Source organism: Prunus dulcis, chromosome 5 (genome assembly GCF_902201215.1).
Source record: "Prunus dulcis chromosome 5, ALMONDv2, whole genome shotgun sequence".
NCBI lineage: Eukaryota > Viridiplantae > Streptophyta > Magnoliopsida > Rosales > Rosaceae > Prunus > Prunus dulcis.
The window spans coordinates 2,084,334-2,106,713 of record NC_047654.1 but is presented as its reverse complement, the minus strand read 5'-3'; the positions used below and the strand labels follow the sequence as shown (position 1 = coordinate 2,106,713).

The following is a 22,380-nucleotide window of genomic DNA, read 5'->3' as shown; positions in this document are numbered from 1 at the left end:
TCCCATTAGATGTGCTAGTATTTAGATCAAGTAAACTTAAGAATAATGATCTTAATTTAGGAATAAGAGGCTTCTAATCAAGGTTTATAATTTACTACGAAACAACATAAACAAGACAATTAATAAACAGATCAGGTTTATAAAACTAACCCGAATGGCAAGTCATACTAATGCTTTTTTTCCTTTTTTCTTTTTAAAGAAACCCACAGAATTCAAGAGAATTGATAAGTGATACTATTGTAATAACGAACAGAAACAGTACAACTCGAACAACTCAATTGGCATCTCTAATTAAAGGAAAACTGTTTTTTTGGCAATCCGAAGAATACAATAAACGAATTAAACAAATGAAACATCTCCTGTTGGCTAGGGAATAGAGTTCTCTTATTGAATTTTGCGGGTAATGTACCTCAAACTCAATGACCAGGGTCAGCTGCTGTGCTATAAGTATTTACTGCAACTAACCTGTAGCCAGAACTCTCTGGATAAGTAGCCATGTCAAGAACTGGTTTGTGCCTCGGAACATACAAGGGCCGAGAGAGTCTGCCTTAATACATTATATGCTAGAGCACAAAACAGTTCCAAAAGGGACTTTATAACGAACTAACAGCCCTATGCGGTTCCCATTTGGTAAAATGTCCCACGAATACGTACTAAGATGGGTATCCCGCAAACCCCAATCTAGGGCCCTCAGGAATGGACATAGCCATTTCTTTACCAATGAAGATCACTCAGAAACACCTCAAGTATGCAACAGTCTTGAGAGGCTCGAAAGAGAAAAAAGAATTTACTTCGAAAAAAGAGTTACAGAAAACAATTTACCTAGTTATCATAACAGTCTGTCACTATTTTATGCAAAAATTGCACTTGAAACAGACGATCTTCATTCCTGAAATGGAATATGGCAATGAAACCCGGAGGCATGCATATCTGAACCAATGATTTTGTATGAAATCAGTAAGGGTTAATTGTCTGTCCGTCATGATGGATCCGGTTCCAGCTTTGGTACTATGGCAGATTTGAGATCTATATGAGAAACACGGACGGCACCAATTAGCCGCTCTGGCAATTCATCTGTAGTGTTTGCCTGTAGGTAACCATTTCCTAGTCAATATACAATGTAACATAACATTTGCCAACGATTGCTCACATGCATTAAATCAAGCAACGAAATACCAAGAAACTTACTATCTTCACGCCTGTGACATCTGTTCATTAGTCAATCAAACTTTTTATATCAACCAAGATAGAATATTAGCAATCAGAAATACTAAATAACTTAAGCCACCACTATTATTCTACTTAAATATTCATGACATCTTATCTATAAGAATCTTCAAGACATAAAAGCCTTAAAGCTCTTGAATAGTGCTTGACAAAATAGAATAAGTGAGCATTCTGTACAAAATGAAAGTGACAAACTAAGAGCATCCTATTGATATCAATTTCATTCGAAACAAATTAACTGAGGTTGTACGGAAATTGCCTGTGAGGATTTTAAAAAAAACTTAGAAAAACGAAAAAGACTAGTTAAGAAACTGCTGGTCTCTGTTAAGCGTTCCTTCTTAGCAATGACACCTTACGAAAGGCGATACAAGATACAGAGCGACCAAGCCAAAGTTACACAAAAATGTGGATCATTATGTTCTAGGAAAACCAAACAAGAACTTGATAGGAATTTTTTACTGGAACATCTGAGCCTTAATTAAAATTTCTGACTCCTTTTTTTTAGAAACAAAAGTTTATAGCATATAACAATAAAATAAAGTGGTGGCCAAGATGGCCACAAAAAGAAACCTAAACAGAGCTAAAGCAGCTATACAAAACAAACCCCTAAACTTCTAGCAAAACAAAACCATGGAAAACTAGTGAACGGCTGCTTTCCTAACCAAATAATCCATAAGGATAAATCTCTAAAGTCTGCAGAAGTCGATGCCCATAGTGAAGACCATAATCTAACTTTTTCCCATAACTCCTGTCTTTTGCGACAGAGGTAGGTTCTGTTAGGTGATCCTATTAATCCAAATCTAACAGAGGTAGGTTCTATTAAGGAAAAAAGACATTTATGGTCCCTGAGATTCCCCGAGTTTCCACTTCAGTCCATGTCATCTCAATTTTGGAAATTCAGGGCATATATACTTGTAATCAACTTCAATCCATGTAGTCTCAATTTTGGAAATTAAGTGCATGCATGTTACTTAAACTACAATCAACTTCAATCCACTCAATCAGTCAAATGGGAGGATGGAAAGATGATATGATGGATACACTCTTAGCATGTGAAAAGGGTGGGTCTTATGGAAAGCGTGTGTAGGTGCTGAGAACGTTATCTTTCCATCCACCCATTTCATAGAGTTTACAGATCGGAGTTGATGGCAACTTTAACTACGTACCCTTAATTGCCAAATTTAAAACTACAGGAATTAAAGTGGAAAATCAGAGAAACTACAGGGACTATAAATGTTATTTGGCTTCTGTTAAATGCAAGCTTTTGAGTGTGAAATTACATATAGAACATTTTATTTTTCTTGTATTGGATAAAAGACTGATGACTTTCTTTCTTTTAGATTAGGTCTCTCATTTGATGATTTTTCTATCTGTCTTTCCTGGGTTGACAATAGATTCTCTTTTATATAAAAATGCGCCAATTATAACATTTTGATTATAATTGGCAAAGTATGAAAATCAATTACTGCTACATTTCTCAAAATTCATAATACAATCATTTTCATTTTAATTGTTTGTTTTACATCAATATTATACTTTTGGTAGCATTCGTCAATATCTATCAAACAAGAACGATAATTAATATAGAATCTGTAGGCAAAGCTGAGGATAACGTATACGTAAGACCAAGACATCAAAAAAAAACCTATACTACAGATAATGCATCTGTGAGAAACATTGTACAAGGATGGTATGAAAAATTTAATTATATTGCATAAGGATATTGGAGACACATGCATTAATTCATTTTTTTTCCCACAAAACTTAATTTCCATCATCAGTTTGCTTGACAGATAATAAAAAAATGTTTCCTGAAAGTAAAAAATTCAAGTAAAGAAAAATGCAAAGAATGAAAGTTATGTTAGATTCTCAGAAAATGCAATAACAACTATATTTCATACTCTAAAAGATGAGAGCAAAGATTTAGCTACACTCAAAAGATTTACACTGGGCTAATACAAATAGGCAAACAAATCGTTGAGCGAGGGACCAAATCCATTCAGAAATAAGAGAGAACTATATTCTAATATTTATGGACTAGGGATGGAATAAACAATCCCAGAATTAATTGCATACAACGGTACCAGGAAAGACACATTCATAGGACTTTCTTTGATACCAAACTCTTATAGAACCAAAGATTGTTCAGAGACTGACTAGTTGGCTTCTAGCTTCATGGGTATTACAAGCTTTTGAAAATTGAAACTAGAGAACAGTTTCATCACATATAGCAGGTGGAGATGACTCTGTTGGCTGCTTCAGGGCATGATAGGAAAGCCTAATGCGAAACCATATCTAAACCAAATCTACCAACCTACTGAATTAAATTTGACCTTGATATAGTATTTAATAATATACGATACCAAAATTTATTATCTCTAGATCATGTAAATTAACTTTAAAATATATAACAGTAACTATGATCAGGTCAAAACACTACAGGAAAGAAGTTTACATGTCCCGTTGACTACCTGAGTGGGTTTTAGATTATTTTGGCCCCATAAACTCAAAACTTGTTTTTTATTCAACCCATCACTTATTCACTAGTTCAAATGTATTGCTGAATATGACGATGGTACACGGTACAGTATTCCATGGCCAATAAAAACTCAGATGATAACATTATATTAAGAGAAACATACCTGTACAAGGAAAGCCATGTCAACCACCAATGTGGTAATTACACCAATTACCAGCCCCAAAACCCCATTAGCAACAGTAGACGAACCAATATCCACATCAATCTGCAAACATATGAACCAACTTAAAACATAATAATGGCGTCAACCAAGCACCTCTGGGTAAGAAATTATAATCGAAGAACCTTGCCGAGCACAAGAGCTAACAAGTTATTTTAAAAATTCTGATAATCTCTGGCCAGAATATATTACTTCTAAATACTTAGGGCCACGGATATAGTTGCAATCAACAGCTTTTCCCAACAAACAAGGGGTGCTCCCAACACTCTGGCGGACAATCCACGAACCCTGCATGGTTCCATAAATAATATTTAATAACATACATCCCACAAAATAACCTCGTCCTATGGTATAAACAGAGATAAGAGAACGGGAACAAAAAATTATATATCAGAATTTACATCAAAACAAAAGAAAAAATTGTGGTAGGGAACACGAAAAGAACAACACCGTATTAAGGATAAGGAGAAAAAAAAGTACATATTTATCAGTAAACCTGCAGCTAAGATTTTATTAGCTGAAAGTGTATTCCAAGGGTTCAATCCATAAGTCACCCGAAGTTGACATTATCATTGACATATTGAGTATCCTAATACAAACCAAAGATGAACATATCAGTGTCGCTAGAAAGATTAGTAGTCCAGATTTATGAATGTCGGTGGAAATATTGCTATCAAGGAAAATATCAGTTAATATAGATGGACTAAGGACACTGACTATAAGATTATGACAGGAGTCAAATTCTGCAATATTCCTCATTCGCTTTGAAGAGGTGGTTTAAGCTACATTTCTAGAGCTGTGGGACACCATCTCTTTGCTGACAGGCTGACAGCCACACTTAATCTCACAAGAGGATATGAAGATATCCTATGCTGGGATATGCAGGGCAGATGGATGCTTCTGAGAAGCTTCTTGACTCTATTGACCTAACTTTTAATGGAGGTAGCTTGGATTGCCCCTCTACTCTAGTTGATATTATGGTTGACTTATTGAAGACCTAAGACCTAAGACTCTGTGCAGTGCAGGACCTTTGACCACTCAATTGTTGGAACAATGATAGTAACAAGGTGGCTCAGCGTAAGGAAGTGGATGTAGGAAGGGAAGCATCTTTTTGCTATCCTTAAGAAGTTATTTTTTGCCACAACTTTATGGAATAGCCAAATCTTTAGGGGAGTGGTTGAGAGCTCTTTCTTGTGGTTTTACTCCCCTTTCTTGATTGTGTTGTAAGCTTTGTTATGATTGTGCATGCTGTTTCCGCCCCCCCAAAACAAGGTGACCTGTCCTTGGTGCTGTGTTGGCCTTCCTTTCTTACCCAGGGGTGTGCCCCTAGAATTTTTGTTTCCATATACTTTTATTTTCCAAAATAAAATAACAAAGATAAGAATGATTTTCAAAGTGGCTCACTAATGATATGGTACAAATATGTCATCCAAATTAGCTCCCATTTCTATGCCCATATAATCCTGAAATTATGAACTGACATGTTTTGCAACCTTCATACAAATCCATCAAGATAATTATTTTTTTCCAACATTTGAATTGAAAAAAAAAAAAATCAAGATTAATGACAGTGAACAAAACAAGAATACAAACACATTGATTTATCTTTCTATTTTAGAGTGGAAAGGAAAATACAAGCCCACATACAATCATTATTGAAATTGTACACGACCACATTCTAAAGAAATTGAATCTTCTAAAAGTTATCAACATTATAATTCATATTCATATAAAATTCATGAGCCAAGAATGAAGAATGGCTGCAATCGCCCTGAATTTGACTGGTGCATATTCTTTTTTTCATATATAAAGAAACAGAGATTAATACCTTTGGAACAGATGGAATAAGCTTCAGTCTACTAGTACGAAATTCATCGTCGCCATCAACAAACCGTTGCAAGAGGGATCCAGGTACTAATTCTTTAGTTACAAAATAAAATACCATACTGTAATGTGTTGACCCCGGCACCTGTTAGAGTACAGCATTTCGTCACTTGCTGTCTCCCTGTAAATCAGGTGTAAAATTTTGAACCAAATAAAATAAAGCTACTTACTTGCAGATTAAAGATGATAGAGAAAAGCCCTTTCTCTGAAGCAACCTACACAAATTCACAAACAAGGCTTAGATGCTATTGACAACCTATAGAGGACTTAACAACAAGATAATATGTAATCAAACAATCATATACACATATTTGTATATATAACAGATTGATGGGCAATCTTCATGAGTAGGGTCGAGCTTTGATTTGATTGTCATTTGAGTTTTTTTATTTATAGAAATGAATACTCCTATTTACAATAATCATTGCATAGAAATTTCAAAGTGGAGGAGACAATACACCTAAACAACAAACCCCAATAAATAAACTCTAACCATCAACTCAGAGCTGCCTTCCAATCTAAATACCATAGAACGAAACTGGGGCCATCCTAAAGAGAAGGCCAATAATGAAGCCAAAATAAGGGCCCAAATGGACTGACTTTTGAGTTTTGGATCGGCTTCTTGCTCATCCTACTTAAACTCTTTCTAGTCGAACAAAATTTGAGCTTCTATCATTAAAAAATAGATTAACAAGGTCGGTAACTCATCAGGTGGCAATACAAGACAAAAAACAACCCAATTGAAGACCTCATTAAAATTTCATTGTTTTTACACCAAAATGCAACATCAGTTAAAACATGTTGTCAAATCAATCTAAGAAGGAACAGAGCTTCTAATACATACTTGTGCTGCACATCCTTGACGCCGAGCAACATGGTCCATTCTTTTTGTGTCTTTGAACCAATCAACAGCAACGAGATCCATTAGATGCTTCCCTGCAGGAATCTTCAGATACCAACAACAGTATAAGGGAAATTCTAACCGTCATTAATCAATAAATGTTGCTTCCCAAAAATCACAAACTACATACGATTGGGGAAAAATAAAAGAACCTTGGTCTTATCATAACAAAAATGCTTGCTACGAACTCTGAAATTGCTCCCATCAGAAACTTTCCAGCAATCACGAGCCTTATCATGGTCATCATGCCGTAGATTACCAGAGAAGCAGGATAAATCCATTTGATCGGCCGGTTCTTCTTCTACAGCTGCATGTCATGAGAAACATTGTGATAAGGTGTTACACTCAAATCCACAAAGAAGGATCTTAGACCAATAGAATGAAACAGAAATAGTAATTGCCTACCTGTCTTCTTCATATCGTTCTCAAGGCCATTTTGGTATGCCTGAAAAATGTAATAAAGAAAATCATAGTAACTCTAATAAAAAAATAACCTGAATTCAAAAAGAGGAAAGCATAAGAGCACCAGTTTGGATCAAACCTCTTGTTCAGCCTCAGCAATTTGAAATTCTTCATCCTCGTCCGAGTAGTCATCCATCATCACAGAATTTCTGTTTGCAGAATTAATAGAAGAATCATGCAACTTTTGCCCCTTTCGTGAAGAAACAGAAGCTGAGGACATATTGACCATCACAGGGATTCTTGGAGGAGCATTCCTTTCATCTGTTTGGGAAAACCACTCACGTAGTCCTGTCATAAAAAAATATATAAAAAAATACAAAGATTCAATTATACAAGAAAGAGATGACTTTCTGCTGGACTGTCAACTCAGATTGAAACAAGCTTTAAGAAAAACAGAATTCCTACTCATTACAACCCTTTTATGATTTGTTTTTTCGGCATCCAAGCAGTTTAAGCAGGAAGATTTCTATTGTTCTTTTTTCTTTTTCTTTTTTTAAATGAAAGATTTCTATTGTCCTTTGATGAAGAATATTGGGCAGTTTAAAAGTACTAACAGAAATCCATAGAGCATCAAAACACAATAAAATATAATAAGGAGAAACAAAACAATCGTAAATACAAATACACACCAAATACTGCCATAAAAGAATAAAAGTACAATATTGCACCAAGTATAGCCATTTTCTGTGCTAACAGAAATTCATAGTCTCAAAGCACGATCAAAATATAATTAAGGAGAACAAACAATCATAAATACACACACACCAAATACTGCCCCAAATAAAAATAAGTACAATATTGCACCAAGCATAGTGAGGAGAATCACAACTCGAACTGACCAAACTATCTACCAAGTTTATATTTTCAACCACTGCTACCTGTAGACTAGTCGAGGAAAATTTCAAATTTCATAGATCTATTGAACAATGAGTTTCATATCATATTCATGTCAAACCATTTCTTTAATATGTGTTGTCCAAAAGTTCATTTAACTCCCAATATAGCATAATAAAAGAAAACATGTCTCAGATGAAAGCAGAATGGGGATATAGACAAAGGGTATCTAGTTAGACAGGGCATGGAAATCAATGAGGAAAGTGATACCAAACTACAACACTCGAAACTTTGTGTATTATTAACGATTTTAAAAAAATAAAATAAAACACACAAACATAACTCCAAAGAAGTTATAACAAGTAAACAACGAACTTACCAGCAACACTATTTAACACCTGAAGGAGACAATGCTGTTGAAAGGATGGGGCATAACCCACACCCCATCCTTTCAGATCAATCTGCATCAGATGCTGCACCTGAGTTCTGGGTCTCCCATTTCGAGGTTTTAGAGGGGAAATGTTGAAACCCCCGCCTGGAAAAATCAATATACATGTTGCTGAGATGGCTAACTACAAAAATTAAACAATAAGAACAAAGATCCCAAATAGTTCTCATCCCTTGAATGATATAAGACCTCAAAAGAAGGTACAGAACTCACTCTCAATATGTGCCCGCACATATCCTGGCTGTGGACCACAGTTCTCATGCTCCCTAGAACGAAATAACACAACTGCAAAACAACAATTGAAACAACAATTTAAAACTTATATACACCAATTAACCAGAATTTCAAGCAAGGGAAGAAAGAGAGCAAATTACCATAGCTTCCATCATCATTTCGACGCCAATAGCGCACATAGCAAAGGTCACGAGGCCACACAAACCTGTAATATAAAGAATTCTTGAGAACCACTGCTAATTAGCACATTAGTCAAGCACCTTGCATCCTCTATGTCATAACATTTCTCAAAGTTGATCAGAAGAAATAAAGAGATTCATAATAAAACATGAAACATAAGTCATAATTCACAAAATTAAGCTCCCTTTTGGTAAAGAATTTAAAAACTGCTTTCCATTTTTTAAAACAAAACTTGTTTTTGGTAGAATAGTTTGTAAAAACAAGAATCAAAATGGACCCTTTTCATATAATGCAACAACAAAATTCAAAATAAGAGAAGTTATTTTAAATGGAAAAGTTGTTTTAAATTCTGAAAACCGGTTTCAAAATTAATACCAAACAAGTTTTCATATTTTAACAAATAAGATAAAATTTTGAACACAATAAGAATTTTCAGATTGTAACTTAGATTTTGAAACTTAATAGCCAACCACGAACCAAGCAGACCCTAAATTTTGCCAACACACCCATCCAGAAAAAAAAAAATCAGGAGGAGCCTGTAAGAAACAATCTACTCATAGACTGTAGTAAATATTGTCTGCTACTACATATTACTTGACAGAATATGAAACTGCAACCATGAACATGGTGACGGAAGTAATAGGGAATAGAAGTTAGAGATTACATTGGGAACCAGTCTAGCTGAAGCCTATGATAAAGTACTGCTGTATGTCCATCAACCTCCTCAACTAAGCTACCATACTGGAAACTGCAATCCCACCTGCAATGGAAAAATATGACTGCTCATGCTTTCTAAACTAGAAACACAAAAGAAAAGAAAAAGAAAAATGAACAGCGAACAACGAATGACATAATTACATACATAAAATATTATACGCATTTTCACTCATTGCCAATTGGTTTTAGGTTAGATGCTCTAACTTTAGTGTGGTACCAGAGCAGCGTACTCCTGAGACCCAAAAACAGCCACCACAAAGCCCTCTTTTGCCACCAAAAAATAAAAAAGAACAAAAAACCTGAACCTTACAACCACTAAACCCACAACTCACTCAGGCCATTTGCTTGTCATGCTTTCTCTCTAAAACAATGACTTTAAACATAGTGTTGCAAACAAGAGTTTAACCACCATCAACCTACTGCTTGATGCCACTTCCCTGTTTTTCTGATTCATCAACCCAGTGCAGCACAGTAGCACAAACAATGACGTCATCACAGCTCTCAGCAACCAGCCCGCCACTCACTATCAGTCTCAGGTATTTTTTTGCCTTTATGGATCTTTCAGATGCTCAGGTGTTGTAGTTCTATTTTTTTTTATAAAGAAGCAAAGAGAGCAGCTCTGATCAGGATTTTATGATATATGTTCACCTTGAATCTTCTCATCTGAAATCTCAGTTCTCGTCTCTTATGTTGTTTCAGATCTCATCTTGGCACTCAGTTTGCTTTTCCTATGGGCGATAAACGGACAAGAATAACTCATTCTTCACTAATACAAAATTAAAGGGCTCCAATCCTATCAGTTAGCCAACATCATTACTATTTTGGAGAAAGCTGGGAATAGTTAATATCTACTCTCCAGCTTGAGCACAGTGCTGGTAACATAGACGATTTACCTCGATTTTGGTCCTTAATTCTTGTCCCCATGATTCAAAGTTTATTTCTGGAGAATACTATTAGAAGTGATGTATTGATTTTCTATATAATTGATGCACATATTTAGCTCAATACGGTTCACACGTGAAGCGGTGTGTTCACAATATAAACTCCCACATCAGGAATTATAAGCCTTGGCTCGGGCCTCTCCATTCATTGCCAAAGGGTTTCTGGTTGAATTGTCTAACTTTAACCAAGACCATTTGGGAATTTTTGGACCAATGAAGATCCATAATGAATAAAAATGGTACTCTTAAAACAAATTACAACTTTAAAAGGGGGCTCATTATATGGCAAATCGTAGAATTTTGCTACAATAGGGAAACAGCAAAATCCTTTTTTTTTTTTGGGTATGATTAACCTCTTTCAAAAAATAACCCAATATAATACACCAATATTTACTCTTTCTTTCAATCTGATACCATTAGTTCAGGCCAATCAAGTTTAAATTAGATAACCAAACCAAAGCATGGTTAGCATACAAAGTCAAGAGCCTGATGCAGAAGCGTCTACAAAGCTCTCTAAGATTACTTAGGCCCGTCAGTCAATTAGGCTAGGGTTCTATTTACTTTAAATTATTAGTTACTTCTTTTGTTTTCCTATTCTTACTAGGATTTGGTTTAATTTCCTGTTTAGGTTTTTACTTTCCTATGTCAATTAGGTTTTCTGTATTCTAGTATAAAGAGGCTAGTTAGAGACTCTTGGTATGGAGTTTTTGTTGATGAAAATAATTTCAGACATTAGTCTATAGAGTTTCGTTGGGATTTTGCCCTAGAACTCAATTATCTTCATTCCAACTTCAATTCTATTGCTTTATGCTTCTATTATCTGTATTTTGGGTATGTTTGGGTCACTGGACTGCAGCTTATAGCCGCTGCCCTGCATCAGAGCCGTTTTATACTTCTGTTCTTATTGTTTCTGTTTTTTTTTTTTTTTTTTTCAAAAAAACAAGCTATTAGAGCAACTCTATAAAAATAAAAATAAACATTGTAGAAGGAAAACACCTACTCAAACCGTGTTCCATCCATGCTCATCACAAGCTCAAAAATTTCTTCACAAGTAGCCTCCACCACTCCAACAGCCTTCATGGCCCTACTACAGCTCCTTGGCTGCATATACCGAATTATAATTGTGGTTGCAACCTAAAACAAGCTGATATATAGAAATAGCATAACATACATGGAGTAAACAAATAAAGAATTCCATACAAGGTAATCTACTTCAAGAAGCTCTTCAAAAATGCGCAGGCCTGCCAAGACCAGAACAGAAAATAATAATCATTAATGCACCATGAATACCATTACCAAATAGTTGTAGTTTATGTTCCCAAATTTCATTTCTAGCATAATAATAAAAGCTCTACGACATGGCAGTGCTTACCATTTTGGCATTGGAGGAGACGCCAGTGCTTTCTTGAAAATGCTTGGTTGTTATTACTCTGGTTTGACAGATCTGAATCTAATTCTCTCGTCCAGTCAAATATTGATTCTGGAGGACCTGCACTTAACAAAGACAGTGAGATTCAGAAAGAGATGACACCAATCTATCTCGAACTCAATGGCGGAAAGAAATCAGTTTAGACCATTTCCAATTGTTGTTCTCCGCGACAAATTTGGATGGGCATCATCTTCATCTTCCTGGGCACTAAACCTGCAAAAAAATTATGAAACATAAAATAAATTAAGACTACACAAGTTGCATCCACAACTGGGGCACATAGATGACAAGCACAAGCATATCAATTTCCAAAAGTATATGCTGAGACATAAATTAATGATGGAACTGCAACCCACAAGTGAACAATAGGAACACTTTGAAGAAGTAATCCAAGAATAAAAAGACCACAGTTAAAATACAATACATCATTAATCAACTGCACACGTAGTCGCACAATAAAATACCATATTTGCATCCAGAAAATTAAAAACATTGCTGTGGTCATATTCTATAAGTTATATTACTCACTGGCTTTCATGGTCGGATGAGGAAGCAGTCCTCCCATTATCCATTCCAGATTTGTATTCGAAAGAAATATATTTGTTACCATTTGCAACTTGTGAACCTTGATGCTGCACACAGATCAAGATGCAATTATTCCTGTATCCATTAGCCCATAAGATGCAGGAAAGCATAGCCTATCTCTAGTTTAAATGAATTAGATATGGGGGGTAGAGTGGGAGGAAAGACCTTGTCGAACAAACAGGAGCTGGTACAAAAATAACTACCTGATCAATGACGTATTCAATTTTTTCCTTCCATATTAGTGCCTCCTGAATGTTAAATGCTGCCATCTGGAGCAGGAACATTACCCAAATGAATAAGTATTCCCCACAAAAATTCAAGCAGTATAACTTCCAGCACTCAGAAGATCAAAACGCTGTGTGTATATGTGAATGTAGGAGTTCAGAAATCCTGCCCAACAGCTACTCTTATAAAAAAACTAAATCAATATGTTGTCAATGAAATAAAGCACAGAAAGTGCTCTAGCTACTCTTTGCATTATGCTATTCCCAGTAAAATAAAACTCTCTCCCGTTTTAAGACTTGCTACAGAATTTTTTATTGGGCCCATTGATAACGTTCATGATAACATAATTTATAGATAAGCAGCTAGGAAGGATCCTGCACTATGATTACAAGTTTAGGAAGGAAAGGATATGAGAATAGGTTTTATCTCAAGGGAAGAGGAAAGGGAAGAAAAGGTGTTATCTCTCCTCTTCGTTGAATATTTAAGGAGAAAAGGATAGGTGTGTAACCACTCCTCTTTGATTAGATAGATAACTAAAGCGCATGGAAAGAAAAGGATTGTGTATATTTTACTTCACAATCAAACCCTAATAAATAAAATAAAAAACAGACTAAACTAAATAGAGTGTTTTTAGGTAATACAATATTCTTCATTAGACCACTTTCCTTTCCATCCAACTTTGAAAGGGAAAGTTAAAAATCAAATCAAATCAAAAGGTGGACACAAGAGATGCACCCTCCCCCACCCTATTATAAAGAACACCCTATGAATGCATAAGAACCATCCTTCCTTTGTTTTCCCTTCCTCTCTGCCCACCACCGAACCCTACAATCTTTTGGGGCAGAAAACACAAGCAAATTGCTTGATAGGTACCTTGATGAGTGTCAAACCCCGACCCCAAGGGGGGCCCAACTAGTCCCAACACCACGGGACTAACAACTCATTGGAATCATATTTTACCTCTTTTCCATAGCTATATTCGTCAGCAATAATAACAGAAAGGGAAAAGAGATGATTTTAATTGTAACCCCTTGAAAATGCAAGTTAAGTTGACAAAAGAAAATGAAAATATATGTACAGTAGAACCAGCTTATAAAACTCGATGTGCTCAATGAAATCAATTGTAAATGGGCATGAGTAAAAAGAAAATGAAGTTTATAAATGTACAATATACCAACTCCGGTAATTTTTCAAACTACACATACATGTGCATAGAAGATCAAAAGAACATCAAAAGTAGTATCTTCATTTAATTTTGAAAGAGTTAAGGAAAAAGGCCCTCACCGTAATTCGAATGTATTTCTCTTTCTTGTTGTAAACAGACAGAACATATACCATCTGCATCAAAATAATCTCTTTCAGAAACAGCTTTGGGAAGAATATGGAAAGCACTATAAGACTATCAGGGCAGAATGTAAATAAAAAAAAGTAGATGTATCAGAAGCAGAGATCAGCATGTGGCAAAGCCAACGATCAATTATAGCTAACTAAGTTTCTTCGAGGGAAACATGAACCCGCTAGTTTTCCAAAACAGATTTACATAGAAGGTTCAGCTTTCCAAAGAATCAGAAAATTTCAAAAACGATCATTTCTTTTTTTTTTTCGTTTATTTTTTTAGTGAAAACAATCTAAGGATCGGCATAGGCATGTTCACCCAACTGCCCCAAACTCATATGCATGGCTCAGAGAACACTGTACTTTGCTGGCATGCTCTTTAAAGGAGTATGATTATACATAGCACTCAGAGAACACTGTATAATCAATTACAACACCACTTTATACAAGATCATCCAACAGGATAAAAAAACAATACAAAGTATTTAGCAACCATCACCTAAGACCACATGATTTGACAATGAAATATTGGTTGTATTAAAAACCACAAAAAACCTAGCATATAGGCAGCACTTCCACCCTTACAAAATAAGATTTAAGAACTCACCACTTAAGCAACAAAAAACATACCAGAATTTCTTAAAATTGCAAAAAATTCAGAACATTGTTGAAGAATGATAGCATTAAACATGTTTCTTTAATTAATAAAAATAAAACATTCAGTTATACTACAGCACATTTTGACTGTTCTCTCTCTCATTTTTAAAGGCTAAGACCTGAAGATCACAAATTAGTATTGCAAAAGGAAGCAAGCATCATCAGTGAGAAGCTTTTAGCCTGAGCTACTGGATGCAGACTTCAAAAAAAAAAAAAAAAAAAAACAGACTTTATTAACTAAAAAGCTAAGGGCAAACTGGGGATGAGGCATCCGCAGCCAACTTGAAATAAGAAACAATATGACCAAACACTCTAATCTAACAACGTATTACAAGCCATCATGAAAAAAACAAACTGAACCTCAACAAGCAAAACATCACTCCACCACAGCTCGCAGATCCAACAAAAAAACTTGAATATGGAATCGCCCAAAAATCTTCAGAAACCGACAACCACAATGCAGACCAAATCTAACTCAATCCCAAAGATCTTCCACCACAGCTTTGTAATCCTCGAAAGTTCTCCTAGTATGCTCCAAAATAACCCAAAAGATGCAAACACCAAACAACCACCCAAGGTTTTGGCTTTCCTCCCATTCCAGAAGGCCTTGAACTGAATACTCAACAACTCAAAGCACCACTTTCGAATGACCCAGCACATATTGGCTTACTTAAGCAGCTTCCACTATAAATGTTAGAAGTAAGGACAGTGAAGAAACACATGATTCACACTTTTCTCCCCCTCTTTACAAAGGATGTGCCAGATTAATAAATCACCTTTTGGGATTCTAATCTATCCTTTTTGGACTTCTTGACTCCTTACATGACTTCCGCTTTAACCTGAACATGCCACAATGGGTCATGCTTGCAAATCACGTTGATATGCCCAAAACTTGTCTTCAATTACTAGAACCACAACTTTCGCAATAATAAATTGATTAAGAGGAGGGTGGCTCTGTTACGGATGGGGTAGTGGAGAGTTCTTTAAGAGAGGGAAGTCATTTGGCACGCTATTATTCAAAGTAGATGTGATCTTGATGCTAGCAGGCGGGATTCCAATATGGTGTTGAGAGGCTTGCTTATAAGCCTTTGGGAAAACTTTTCGCAGGGAATTGATTATCTCAAAATATTCATCTTTCCGTAGGGGATAGGGAAAGAATTAGATTTTGGGGATATAATAGGGTTGGGGAATTTCATTTGTGCTTATTGTTTTCCCACCTACTTATACTGTGTCAATTTCCAATTTGTCACTCTCATTCACTTAAATTTTAACTTTTGAAGAAACTTAAATGACATTGAAATTGTGGGGCTTTCCAGCCAATTATCTTTTATCAAAAATTTACTCTTGTATCCCTTCAGGTTTGGTAGAAGGGCTTGGAAACACAAATCTTCTAAAACCTATACTTGCAAATATTATTTGAATTGGTTAACTGATGGACCCTTTTACCCTTCTTCAAATCCATCTCAAATGATTGGAGGCTAAGGAACCTAGTGAGCTACTAGTGATTTAGTCATAAGCCATATTCCAAGAACAACAGAAGATAATATTATCCAGTGTATGCATTACATATACTCCATTTCCCCTAAGATACAACAAATGTAACAGAAAGGGCGATGCCCATGCCCCTAGTATTGTTTGTGTTAATTTCATCATGTACTCAACAGAACCAATGGTTCCCATGTCTTTGGGAAGTCCAGCAATTGAAACTCAGATATATCTATATATTCTTCATAAAAAGAACACCATGAGTATATACATGTTAGAATAGTACATGAAGTTCAAAAACTATGCCAACGAACCACACTTCCAAGTCAAAAATTCAACTATTGAAACAAGCAAGACTTAGAACTTCTAAATAAATGGCATATTCGGTATTAAACTAACTGACATCAAGTATCAAGCGTGCAAATATTCTTTATATGCATCTACATATATATTGGCTAATGTAAGACTTTTTAGCAAGAGAAAATATTCAACAATTAAAACAAGCAAGGGTTAGAACTTCTAAGTAAATGGCATAGTCGGTTTTAAACTAACTGACATAAAGTATCAAATGCGTAAATTTCTTATATGCATCTACATATATATGGGCTAATGTAAGACTCTAGCAAAAGAGAAATTCCTCATACATATACATGATGTTATTATATATACTAATATACACAGATATAAACAAATATATTGATCAACTCACATGCCCATGGTGAGTCTTCAAGCCTCGATCCTCCACTCTACAGTTTCCATCAATTAAAAGTGTCTTGATCGGAACCTAATCAAGCACACAGAAACACATTTACAGTCTTGCAGAAAAGAAATGGTTTGAATTTATATATAACAAAAGAATTACTAAAAAGGAAATCAAACCACCTCTTTTTTCTCTCCATATACTACCAACTTCAGCTGAAAGTTCACTCACCTAAACATTCAGTGCATAAATTAAATATGACAAAAAAAAATTAAAAAGTGAAAGAGACTTACCTGATTATCTTGAGGCTTCCTCTTGTAGTAGGCGAGAAGCCGAGACTCAAGCACAAAATACCGCATGTGAATAAAGGACCGGCCGAGCTTCCTCCGCCCATATCGTACCATCCACCCTTCGTACACGACCTTGGTCGACATCGTTTCAATTCAAATGCTACCAGAGTCAGGCTTGGAAAATCTACTTCTGAAACCGAAATCCTCACCGACTCGGAAGCTCCGATCGCAACCTTCGGTTCCAGCGAGACCACTCTGAGCCTATGTAATCTGATCACTCATGGTTTGGCTCCTGGCTCAAACCAGAACCAGATAATCAGCGAATCAGTCAAGACCTAGCAATCGAAATTCACCATTGGCATGAATTGGAAGTGGAATTGGAATTCCTTGAGATCTAGAATGTCAAATTCCACGTTTATATGAATCCAAAAGCTAGAGAGAGAGAGAACGAGAGAGAAAGAGGTGGCGGTGTTATTCAGAAGTGGGTGAAATGCCGGGATCAGGGACGACGATGCAAAACGACGACGTTACAAGTTTGGGATGTCAGCGAGGGAGATAGCGATGATCCCACGACAGTGAATTGAGGGTGCGATTCTGACTGCCAAAAGTGGCAGATCCCACGTAAGTAAGAAAAGGTGTGTCATCGAGAAAGTACGCCACGTGGAATAAATTGATTGGCTGGTAGAGGTTTCGGTGTATCTTGGCGCCGTGGACGCTTTCGCAAATTTTGAAAGAGTGTTGTGCCCCCTCGGTTTACTTAGAGCGGTTCTATCCATCAGCCCGTGCCAGGGCAGCGGGGGCCCAAGCCCCAAAACGCTCTTCTAGCGAGCCAAAGCTGTCCAAGTAGCTTGTGGGTCCCATGAAACAAGGCTGGCTAGAAGGCAGAACGAGCCCGTGCTCCAGTTCAAGGGCGAGCTGACGTCGGTGCACGGGTTTAAATTTTTTTATTATTGGCTCATGAAATGCCAACAGTAAAAAAATTTAAATTCAATGCGCTGATGCCAAGCTGGCGTTAGCCCTGTTTTTCCTCCAACGATTAGAAGCCAGGTGGTGGCCTCTGGGTTCCCCAATCCAGTTTTCTCCTCCAATCCAATGGCTGCCCCTTTTTTTGCATTAAAAATATGAAAAAAAATATTAGAAAAAATATTTTAAAATTACCAAAAAATTCTTGAATTTTTTTCTATAAATACCTACTAATATTCTTCACAACACCAAATCCTCATACATTTTCTTCTCTTTCTACTATTATTCACTTTCTACACAACATTTTATTCACTTTCAAATTTTATTTTTATTCATTATCTTATAGCATCTTCCATAGAAACCAGAGGGCCGTGGAGCACCATGGAAGATGTTTTGTTATGTGAGTGTTGGGTCCAAGTTGATCATTGTCCAGTCACGGGCAATGAGATGAAATTCTCTCATATGTGGAGAAAAATTCATGCCAAATTTTGTGAAAGATCGGGTTCGGCTCGTACAGAAATAGCCTTGTCTAGTAGGTGGAAAATTTTGAATAAAGAGTTGGGGAAATGGAGAGATGCATTGGCAAAAGCAAGGGACAACCATCGAAGCGAGGAAAATCTTGGCAATGAGGTAAATTATTTGTAATTTCCATTTTATTAATTTTAATGTCCTAATTTTTTTTCCTTTAATGTTTCTTGAATTTCCAATATTTTGTTAATGTTTCTTACATTTCCATTTTTTTTTTTAATGTTTCTTGCATTTTCAATATTTTTTTTAAATAGATTATGTAAGCACAAATGTGGTTCGGTGACATTGGGCAAGGCAACAATCTTTCAACCATGACCAATGTTGGGAGGCGGTGAAAAATTGTTTGAGATTTAGAATTATTTCCATGGGTCCGACTGTTGTGTTGAACAAGACGTCACTCCATAATTCAACGGCATTGAATTCCCCAATGAGTCAAGATGCACCAATCCAAAAGGAGCCGAGGCCTATTGGTCGAAAGGTGGCGAAGGCGAAGAGAGAGAGTACTTCCAGCAATGATACTACAAAAATTTTACAGCAAATTGCAAGGAATGGCACCATGAGAATTGAATTAGACATGAAAAAAGATGCGGACGAGAAGGCAATGAATGAAGAATATGCAAGAGCAATGAAGTATATATGCAAACACGACATTGAGAAGAAGGATCGGAAAACCATGGTCATGGATACAAGCCATATGCCCCCTGAAACAGAACAATTAAAAAAGCTAGAACGAATGGATGTTTTGAGAAGAAGACTTTTCTATGACGATGGACCTAGCAACACTGATTGATTAAATGATCAAAACCATTAAGTTAGTTTGCTTGTCCTTTATTTAATTGTATTGTAATGTTTTGTATTAAAGTGGTTGTAATTCTTGTCTTTTATTTAAGTAGTAGTAATTCTTAATTAGTTGTATTGCTTTTATTTGAGTGAATAAAGAAATCATTCAATCAAATACCTTTTTATTCAACACATTGCACACATCAAACAAAACATAATTATAAAAAATAAAAATAACCACAACCAAAGCATAATTTTAAATAAATAAATAAAAACCACAACCAAAGCATAATAAAACATAAAACATCAACACAAAAGCATTTTCACTTCACTTCATTCACCGTCATTGCCTCTCATCGCCCATAAATGCTCATCAAGTCAACTTGACGTCGTTCATGAATATAAGATGATTGCATCTCCATATATCAATCAATCATACGGTTCATGAAACGACCGTCCCGAACCAACGATTCATACTCCAGTGGTTGTCCATTTGAGCCCATGGGCCTTTCATAAATTCTTGTAAAGGCTGTGTTCATGGGATCCGATTTGAACACGTCTAGAGCATCATAATCATACTTATCCTTCACAATCATATTATGGAGGATGATGCAAGTCATCATAATGCTCCTCAACAACTCATCATCAAACATACACGCAGCACCCCTAATAATCGCTCACCGAGCTTGGAGAATACCAAAGCACCTTTCAACATCTTTTCTGTAACCCTCTTGATAGGCAAAAAATAATTTTTACATCTCAGATCAGGGATACCGAATTGATTTGACAAATGTGGTCCACCTTGGGTAGATGTCGTCTGCTAGATAATACCCATTCTAGTAGACGGTACTGTTGATTTCATAGGTGGTATCGGGCCTTCACCTCTCAAGACATCATTGAATACTGAGGATTGACCCAGCAAATTCAAGTCGATTTGAGTTCTAGCAACTCTGAAGAAGGCATGTCAAACCCATGTATCAAATCCAGCAATGGCTTCGAAGATAATACTTTTTTGCCCTTTTCTATTTCCATTATCTTCTTGCCAGGCAGTTGTGCAATTCTTCCATTGCCAGTGCATAGAATCGATGCTTCCAATTATGCCTAGAAAACCTCGAGCTTCGGCTTTCTGTAGAAACCTTTGGAGGTCCCCAGGCGTAGGTTTACGGAGGTAGTCCCTAGTGTAGAGAGTTTCAATTGCATCACAAAATCTGACCAAGCTCTCTAAAGTAGTGGACTTCTTCATCCTAGCAATCTTATCCACCTGATCAGCATATGAACCATACGCCAGCATTCGTATAATAGCTATAAGCTTTTGCTCTAGAAAAAGCCCTAAAATCCCAACATCAACACACTTCTGAACAAAGTCTGCATCGTAATTATACACATCATGCATGACTTCATTGAACAAATAGGATTGCATTCTATATCGCCCTAGAAAATCAACATTAGAGTACACATAAATTGGGATAAAGTAATCTTCCAAAAGATTCTTACCCCGAGAACGCCTATGTCTGTCCACATTCAGGCAACGGCCGACTTGTGAACCACGGTGGCGGCCATGGCTTGGTAGATCGAGCAAACCCACTGCCATGGCAACTTGTTCATCTTCTTCTTGCTACAGCATTTTTTCTTCAGCTCGTCTACGCCTTTTTTCTTTAATTTCTCACTCCTACCTCTCCAAGTATTTTCTCAAATGTGACATTGAGAGTGGAGTATGAAATCTAAAATCTGATAAATGAAAGGACAGAGAAGATCTTGTGTTAGAGGTATGAGTTGAGCCTCTGTTTTTATAGAAGAATTTAAAAGATAGAGATGACATGTGGTGCGATTTAGAAGGTTAAAATCTTATTTGAAATCTGAGATTTGTATTTTATAATATCGACAAGTGGCACCTAAGAATCTTATCCTAAAATCTTATTTGAAATTTGAGATTTTAAAAAAAAAATAAATATAGACACATGGCAACCAAAAATCTTATCCGAAAAATTCATTCAAATTATGAAATAGGAATTTTATAATAAATATTGACACGTAGAAACCCAAAATCTTATCCAAATTGTTTAGGTAAAAAAATTATTTTAAAAAAAACGAAAAGTGAATAGTATTTGCCATTTGCCATGGCAATGGGTGGAAATACACCTTACTTTTTGCAAGGGCTATACTATTCACATGAATAGTATTTGCCCTTGCCTCCCCGTGCCCTTTGTCATGCCAAATAAGTGGAAGTGCTCTCAAAGCTAGACTTGAGCGGGGTTTGATTCGGTTCAGTTTGAATTTTATATCAAAATTAGAATTGGTGTTATTCAATTGGTCTGATTCGGTCTAATTTTTAGGAAAAACAGGAGGAAAATCGAATTAAGCTGAACTGGCTATTCCAAGTGCGATTTTTCAGTTTTCTGATTCGGATCGCTTTTCTTTTTCTTTTTTTGCCCCTTTGTTTGTGTTGGACTTTAGTATCAAGACCATGTTTCACATTTGTATAACAATTGGGCCTAAACTTTAATAATTTCAACATGCCATGCAATCTATTTCATTCTAATTTCACATTTCAATTGGGTCTAAACTTTAATTGAATCCTATGTTTCACATTCAATACAATCCAACAAAGCAAACAACATACATGATACATGCATATGCATTTTAACTTCCAAAACAAAATATGGTCATCCAATCCAAACGTACAATCACAATATACAATCTTAAGAATTACAACCCAACGTAAAAATTGATAATTAAATTACAAACCAAATTAGAAGTTCGAAACATAAGCCAAAAATTAAAACATTACACCACCAATGGAAGCTTGACATATTAATTAATCACTAGAAAATAGCGGGACTTGAGTTGGTAGGTGCAAATAAACTCGTAAAATCAAC

The 22,380-nt window shown here is 36.0% G+C and overlaps 2 protein-coding genes across 7 annotated transcripts; both read right to left on the bottom strand.

Annotated features, from left to right (window-relative positions):
- Window positions 1-259: 259 nt before the first annotated feature.
- Window positions 260-17,825, bottom strand: LOC117627200 (protein ENHANCED DISEASE RESISTANCE 2). 6 transcript variants are annotated; one of them, XM_034359149.1, is made up of 23 exons: window positions 17,237-17,690; window positions 17,126-17,158; window positions 16,953-17,027; window positions 14,051-14,104; window positions 12,745-12,810; window positions 12,485-12,588; window positions 12,102-12,169; window positions 11,900-12,016; window positions 11,728-11,768; window positions 11,528-11,628; window positions 9,534-9,629; window positions 8,830-8,894; window positions 8,669-8,740; window positions 8,387-8,542; window positions 7,253-7,461; window positions 7,117-7,156; window positions 6,864-7,018; window positions 6,655-6,756; window positions 5,981-6,025; window positions 5,755-5,895; window positions 4,119-4,214; window positions 3,870-3,971; window positions 260-1,087 (listed from the first exon to the last, which is right to left on the bottom strand). In XM_034359149.1, the coding sequence occupies exons 1-23, from the start codon at window positions 17,375-17,377 to the stop codon at window positions 980-982; spliced, it is 2,187 nt and encodes a 728-aa protein (XP_034215040.1). In that variant the 5' UTR covers window positions 17,378-17,690; the 3' UTR covers window positions 260-979. The 6 variants fall into 6 exon arrangements, with proteins under 6 accessions (XP_034215040.1, XP_034215041.1, XP_034215042.1 ...); XM_034359150.1 differs by having other exon boundaries at window positions 287-1,087; window positions 12,108-12,169; window positions 17,237-17,818; XM_034359151.1 differs by lacking the exon at window positions 17,126-17,158 and having other exon boundaries at window positions 287-1,087; window positions 17,237-17,825.
- Window positions 17,826-20,468: 2,643 nt separating this feature from the next.
- On the bottom strand, window positions 20,469-20,897 carry LOC117627531. Its single transcript, XM_034359653.1, has one exon. It carries the CDS (start codon window positions 20,895-20,897, stop codon window positions 20,469-20,471), a length of 429 nt encoding a protein of 142 aa, XP_034215544.1.
- Between the last annotated feature and the right edge of the window lie 1,483 nt (window positions 20,898-22,380).